At 53.8% G+C, this 7,500-nt stretch overlaps 2 protein-coding genes and 1 pseudogene across 2 annotated transcripts in view; all 3 read right to left on the bottom strand.

Annotated features, from left to right (window-relative positions):
- Nucleotides 1-3,369, bottom strand: part of LOC134034421 (probable G-protein coupled receptor 21) — a 3,796-nt gene extending 427 nt beyond the window's left edge. The window contains exon 1 of the mRNA XM_062478990.1: nucleotides 1-3,369. This exon is cut by the window's left edge and continues 427 nt beyond it. Within this exon, the coding sequence (XP_062334974.1) occupies nucleotides 285-1,394 (1,110 nt within the window). The 5' untranslated portion in view covers nucleotides 1,395-3,369 and the 3' untranslated portion in view covers nucleotides 1-284.
- The window catches only part of prpf4 (pre-mRNA splicing tri-snRNP complex factor PRPF4), a 75,225-nt gene continuing 67,811 nt past the window's right edge, over nucleotides 87-7,500 (bottom strand). The window contains exon 15 of the mRNA XM_062478980.1: nucleotides 87-98. The gene's annotated coding sequence lies outside the window, so the exon portion shown is untranslated. The remainder of the gene's footprint in view (nucleotides 99-7,500) is intronic.
- Nucleotides 6,773-7,500, bottom strand: part of LOC134033868 (rab GTPase-activating protein 1-like) — a 2,176-nt pseudogene continuing 1,448 nt past the window's right edge.

The raw sequence follows: 7,500 nt of genomic DNA, 5'->3' as shown, positions 1-7,500 counted from the left end.
GGCCGGGGAAAAGAAGAACGGATCCCTCTAGGAGGGTTAACACTCTCTCACTCCCTCAGAAACCCACGAGGGTTTATTACTCCATCTCTCCACTTCTCCTTTTTTCCTTCCTCCCTGGTCACAGTAGGCTGCGTTACTCAACTCTGCCAAACAACAGCAGCTTTCCTTCCGGCCATCCTTCCTTTCATCCATCCACCATGCTCTCCCCTCAGCGAGGGAAACTCTTCAGTAACGCGCCTTTCGCAAAGGCTAGCGTTCAAGTCCCACTGAAAAGGCGTTCCAGGCTAAACGTGACAGGTGGTCTGGGAGCTGACCGGCGCCCCGCCCTGCCCATGGCCGTACCCCAGCCCCTGGTCAATGGGCTTCTTGGCATCCACGCGCTGCACACAGAAGGAGCACAGGCGCTTCAGACCCTTCCGGAAGGCGGAGTTGGAGAGGCTGTAGATGAGGCAGTTGCAGAAGCTGTTGCTGATGGCGAGCCACGTGGTGAGGAAGGAGGCGGCCTGGTGGCGGTAAACGCCGGCGCTCTCCAACAGGAAGTAGAGGATGTAGGGCAGCCACAGGATGTAGAACACGCTGGTGATGCGGAACAGCACCATGGCGTAGCGCTTGTCCGAGCCGGCCGGGGGCTCCCGTCGGCACGGCCCCTCTCCCGCCTCGCAGGCGGCGGCGGCGGCGTCCGCCGCGGGGCCGTAGCGGGCGCGGCGCTCGCTGATGTCGCGCGTGTGCTGCCGGCAGATCCGGAAGATGTTGGCGTAGGTGAAGCAGACGGTGAGGGCGGCGGGCGCGTAGAGCAGCGCCACGAGGAAGGAGGTGAAGGCGGGCCGCGTCGACCACGACACGGCGCACCACTCCACCACGTCGCCGTGGTAGCCCGGCTTGCCCCAGCCGAAGAAGGAGGGCAGGAAGACGAGGGCCGAGTACAGCCAGATGAGGGCGATGCACGCCCGCAGGCGCCACGGCGTCACCAGGGTGGCGTAGGAGAGCGGGCGCGTGATCGCCACGTAGCGGTCCACGCTGACGCACGCCAGCGACGCCATGGAGACGCTCTTCAGCACCGAGACCATGTAGCCGAACACCTTGCAGGTGAGCTCCTGGTCCAGCCCCTCCAGGTGGCGGAGGAGGGACAGGGAGGGGATGAGGCAGCTGACCCCCACCAGGAGGTCGGCGTAGGCCATGGTCTGGATGAAGGCGCTGGTGGTGTGGTTGCTCAGCAGCGGGGCACAGTGGAAGACGAAGATCACCACCAGGTTCCCGGAGATGATGAGGATGGTGAGGAAGAGGATGATGGCCACCTCCAGGAGGCAGATGTTGAAGATCTGCGTGTAGCCCACCTCCAGGAGACAGAAGGGAGGGCTCTGGCTCAGGTTGAGCTCCAGGGTCCAGTTCATCATGATAGGGGGGAGGAGGGGGTTCGTACCTGGCCGGAGGTCCCAGGGGCAGGGAGGCGGCGCGGCGTGAGCTCAGCCCAGGAGGGGGGGGCCGTGCTGGGGCTGGGTCCCCTTAGTCATCTTGGCCGCAGCTTCCAGACACCTGGACCGGAGGGAGGGAGAGGACTGGCTCTGGTGTAAGCCGGGAGGGCAGGGGATCCCCAGGCAAGCCCTCACGTGGAGACAGCAGTCCCGACACCCCGAGACAGGCGCAGATGCAACAGAACACCCCTCTCTTTCTCTCCGCTCTCCTCGACTGAAAAGAAGGCTCAACCACACAAAACAAAAAAAGCTGAAACGGAAGAACCCAACTTGGACCGAGTCAGTTTACAGGAATGTGCGTCCGTCAGTCCGTCCGCTGTTAGTCCGTGCTGCGCGGAAGATCTACGGTTAGATATCTAATCCCGGGCGATGACTCTCCATAACACGGCTTCAGACCAGGCGTCACAGACCAGGAGTCACAGACCAGGCGTCACAGACCAGGAGTCACAGACTAGGAGTCACAGACCAGGAGTCACAGACCAGGAGTCACAGACCAGGAGTCACAGACCAGGAGTCACAGACCAGGAGTCACAGACTAGGAGTCACAGACCAGGAGTCACAGACCAGGCGTCACAGACCAGGCGTCACAGACCAGGAGTCACAGACCAGGAGTCACAGACCAGGAGTCACAGACCAGGAGTCACAGACCAGGAGTCACAGACCAGGAGTCACAGACCAGAGGCTAGCTTCTTCTCTCTTTCCTGCTCCTGTACTCATGACACAATGCGTAAGCTTCCAGAGAGTCCGTCTTGTTCCTCCCCAGGCAGGGACAGCCGGGGGAGTGTCTCTCCTCTCCTGTCCTCGGGTCTCCCCTGTGCTCCCTCCCAGGAGAGAAAAGACGTCGCTGACACAAAGCGGAGCGGAGGGTGGCTGGCTGGCTGGCTGGCTGGCGTGTCTGGCTGGCTGGCTGGTTGGTGTTCCCCAGCGAGAATCCACCGTCTGGTGGTGGAACGAGAGAGGCAGGGGGTGTAGCGAAACTGATACAGCCTCTCTTTCTCTTTCCAGAGTTTTCTTTTTTTTTTTTCTTCTTTTCCTCTTCCACTATACCTCGCTCCTTCTCTTCTTTTCTCCTCTGTGGAGCTGAATCCGTCTTGCTCATGTGCACACAGTCTGTCTCTCTCTCTTTCCCTCTCTCTCTCTCTCTCTCTCTCTCTCTCTCTCTCTCTCTCTCTCTCTCTCTCTCTCTCTCTCTCTCTCTCTCCTCTCTCTCTCTCTCTCTCTCTCTCCTCTCTCTCTCTCTCTCTCTCTCTCTCTCTCGCACTGCAGCAGCAGCGGCAAGGTGGCTCCTCCCCTCTCTTCAGCTTCAGCCAATGATCGGGGTCTATCGGCCCCCGTTCCTCCCTTCCTCCACCTCTGATTGAACACATTGCCCTCCACTATCTCACACTCTCTCACACACACACACACACACACACAGACTTACTCTCTCCCCTCCCCCCAAACACAATTCTCTCAATAACACTCTCTCTCACGCACACACCATCTCACACTAATCTCACCCCCCCTGATAGTCATTAATCCAGTCACCATTTCAAACACACCCATACTCTAGCTCATGACAGACCCCCATCCTTGAACTGCCCCACCCTAGCCTTACTTTCATAAATATGGGATATCATTGCGGATGGGTTGGTCTGGCAAGATATCACCGGGCAATAAGTGTCGATACCAGGGATAAAAGGTAAAGACAAAACATGTCCACATGAATCACATTCACAGAAGAAGGTACAGTTATTATTCTGCCTGGTAGAATAATCACTTTAGAATCTCTCTAATATGACTCCAACACAGGGTTCTTATGATCATGTGAGGGGCTGGTCTGGGTCTGATCTGGGTCTGGTTTGGGGCTGGGACTGGGTCTGGATCCGGTCTGGGTCTGGTTTGGGGCTGGGACTGGGTCTGGATCCGTTCTGGGTCTGGTTTGGGGCTGGGACTGGGTCTGGATCTGGATTTGGTCTGGGTCTGGGTCTGTGTCTGGGTCTGGAGCTGATGGGTCATCTGCAGTACAATGGCTGTAGCTGTTTCAGGCCATGCCAGAATGTGTTGTTCTATAAACCCTCTCTTTCTTTTCACTTCCACTTCTCCTCATTTATCCCCGTCCCATTTCGCTTCCCCCTTCTTGCCTCCCCCATCACAAAAAAGCACGGGTGCGTTATGTTCAGTCTAGGGGTCACCCCCGTGCCCTTGTGTCCTACATACATGGGTAGTTTTCTGAGGTTGTTGTAAAGGAGCTTACAATCTGGCCTGGATAGCTCCCAAAACAAACCCCTCTTCCATGGTCATGGAAGTATGTAATATGCTGTGCTACACTGTGCTGTACTGTACTATGCTCTGCTGTACTATGATGTGCAATGCTGTACTGTACTGTACTACACTGGGCTGCGCTGTACTGTACAGAACTGTAGTATACTGTACTATGCTGTGCTATACTATGTTGTGATGTACTGTACTATGCTGTACTGTACTACGCTGTACTGTACTGTACTATGCTGTACTGTACTATGCTGTACTGTACTATGCTGTACTGTCCTACGCTGTACTGTACTGTACTATACTACGCTGTACTGTACTACGCTGTACTGTACTACGCTGTACTGTACTACGCTGTACTGTACTGTGCTGTACTATGCTGTACTGTACTACGCTGTACTGTACTACGCTGTACTGTACTACGCTGTACTGTACTACGCTGTACTGTACTACGCTGTACTGTACTTTGCTGTACTGTACTATGCTGTACGGTACTACGCTGTACTGTACTACGCTGTACTGTACTATGCTGTACTGTACTACGCTGTACTGTACTACGCTGTACTGTACTACGCTGTACTGTACTATGCTGTACGGTACTACGCTGTACTGTACTATTCTGTACTGTACTACGCTGTACTGTACTATGCTGTACTGTACTATTCTGTACTGTACTACGCTGTACTGTACTATGCTGTACTGTACTACGCTGTACTGTACTACGCTGTACTGTACTACGCTGTACTGTACTATGCTGTACTGTACTATGCTGTACTGTACTATGCTGTACTGTACTACGCTGTGCTGTACTGTACTATTCTGTACTGTACTACGCTGTACTGTACTATGCTGTACTGTACTATGCTGTACTGTACTATGCTGTACTGTACTACGCTGTGCTGTACTGTACTATGCTGTACTGTACTATGCTGTACTGTACTACGCTGTACTGTACTATTCTGTACTGTACTACGCTGTACTGTACTATGCTGTACTGTACTATTCTGTACTGTACTATGCTGTACTGTACTATTCTGTACTGTACTACGCTGTACTGTACCGTGTTGTGCTGTACTATACCAGGATTCTTCCCTAAGGCCAGGTTGCCAAGGGGATATTGCAGAAGTCAGCTGCTTAGAGGCTGGCCACTACTGGAATTCTTGCTACATCCTTATGGCTTTCCACAGCAACTAGGCTGACATTTTCCAGCACCATGTGTACCTTACAACATGCTTACATAATTCACAAGAATCCTAACGAAACCAATTTTCCTCAGCTGACTCCGGTTCGTGTGTGTACATGTATGCTAACACTCATTTCCTATCTTCTCCGGGCCCTTCATCTGCGTTCGTGTCAGTGTGTGTGTCTCCGTGTGTGTGTCAGTGTGTGTGTGTGCGCGCCTTAAGTGTCCCGTGCACCTGCTCCTCGTTATCCCTACTTCACAAAACCACTCTCCTGCTTGTCTGAGAAGCAGCAGAGTGCACATGAGACCGCACCCAGGCGACCACGGCCTGGACACCACAGGCAAGCCTGCACCGCTGAGACAGGGCTGCTGGGTCGGCCTGTGTGGGCCTTTCTGCAGAGCTGAAGGCTTGTGGCAGGCAAAGGATGTGTCGGGATAGATTCCCCCAAAAAACACATGACACACACACACACACAGACACACACAGCACCCTGCTCCTCAGGGACCCGGCTCCTTTGTGTTCAGTGCACCTCCTCAGGGCTCTACACGAGGAGCTAAGAATAGACTGTCTGAGAGGTGGGGAAGGTTGGAGAGAGAGGGGAGGATGGAGGGTAAAAAGAGAGAGAGCAAGAGAGAGCGAGAGAGAGAGAATGCTCTGGCTGGTGTACACGGTTGCCACATCTGTTCACGTCTGTCCCGTTAGCTCTATATACTGAGCACCTCCTCCAACATTGGAACCTGCCTGGCGTAGCGTTAGCACGTGGCTACAGGCTAGGTGCTGCACATGTGTCCCAGCCTGCCTCCGCCGCTGGTCTGTGAGGTGAAGCTAGCTAAGTCTTTCTTTCTTCAGAGGCACTGATGCACGGATGACAAAAGCCCAGCGGTCGCTAGTTGGCTCAATCCCTCAATGTCATGGCAATGGTAATGGTGACTGTAGCCTGCGGGCCAGTCATGACCATATGTATAGGTTTAAATCCATAAAAACGGACGTTGTTATGGGTTGACACCATCAGCATGTCAATATGGTGAACACGGTTACAACCTCAACGGGTGCAGCTACGCTCGTCTAATTCTGTTGAGGAGGGGGGTGCAAGGTAACGCAGGTCGAGAGGTTTCCCGTGGAGTGGACTAGGGGTCGACGGGCTGGCAAACAGGTCGAGCATTGTTGGAGTGTTTGTTTTGGTCCCAGGATGGGGTGGAGGCGGCGGGGTGTGGGTGGGACCGGGGTGTGCACAGTGGAGCGAGTGGCCGGTTTGGTCTGATATGGGTGTGTTTATGGACACAGTCACACAGGAACATCTGGAGACAGTATGGAGACGGTGTCGGATAGACTACAGATGAGTATGGACTTCACACACACACACACACACTAACTAAACCACACGCTCGCACGCACAGACCCACATCTGACCAAGTTACACAGTCGTTCTCACACACACACAGTGACCATGGATATTAATATTGCAATAAACACAGGAGCATGTGGCTAGCAGCAGACAGAAGTGTAGGAGGGGGATGGGCTAACTAATCACATGGTCACTACACACACACACACAAAGCCTGGAACTAAACAGGTCGAACAGTGTCTACCTCAGGACTTAACAAGATCAACGGTGCCCTGTGGGAATCAAACAAGCACCCTGCATGATATGAATATTATGTTTACAGAGAGAAAGAGAGCGCGAGAGAGAGAGAGAGAGAGAGAGAGAGAGAGAGAGAGAGAGAGAGAGAGAGAGAGAGAGAGAGTGAGAGAGAGACGTAAACAGAGAACGTGTGTGAAAGCGAGATAGAGACAGAGAATGAGCAGCCAGCTGCCTGCCCGTAGTGTGAACGCACCCTGGTCCAGGCCAGGCCTGACAGGTCGACCTCATGAGAGGGCGAGGGGCTGAGGATGGGAGGGGTCACTGTGGATTTAGAGCACAGTACCTACTGTCCATACAAGAGAACACACATGTCTCCATCCAGCTCTGATCTGCTTGACTGGCAAAACACTGGAACAAGGACACAAGGACAGGGAACAAGAAGTACCGCGTGCACACACACACACACACGCACTCACACACACACACAACACACACACAGTCTATGGATGGTATGTACCAGTAAACAAACAGTTTCTAGACAGAAGAGAGAGTTGAAAAGATAAGGTTACTCGTTCAGCTACAGGGAACTAGTCAAACACTGTTGACTCCTGTTGTGTCCCAGCTGTGCGGCTTCATTCGACACATCCCCATGAGGTTGCTCAGGGCCAAAGGACACCGCCGGCCCCTCCTCGAACTAACGCGGGACTACAGTCTAGCCGCACTCAAAGAAGGCGATACAAGAACACATTTTTTATTTTGTAAACGCTGATGATGTCATGACCTGAAAAGTTGTGTCTGGATTAGGAGTGGTGGGGTCTGCAACTTCATGTTAGAGCACCTCACAAGGCCCACAGGCCCACAGCTGCACAATGACAGCACCCATAAAAACAATTAGGTAGGAGAGAACGAGGATAGGGCAGGGAGAGAGAGGGAACCGGGGAGGGAGAAGGGAGGCAGAGGAGCGGGGGAGGGGCGAGAGACAGAGAGATGAGGAGGGGGGGGGGGGGTGAGA

The sequence above is a fragment of the Osmerus eperlanus genome, chromosome 14 (genome assembly GCF_963692335.1).
Source record: "Osmerus eperlanus chromosome 14, fOsmEpe2.1, whole genome shotgun sequence".
NCBI lineage: Eukaryota > Metazoa > Chordata > Actinopteri > Osmeriformes > Osmeridae > Osmerus > Osmerus eperlanus.
This window is presented reverse-complemented; position numbering and strand designations above follow the sequence as displayed.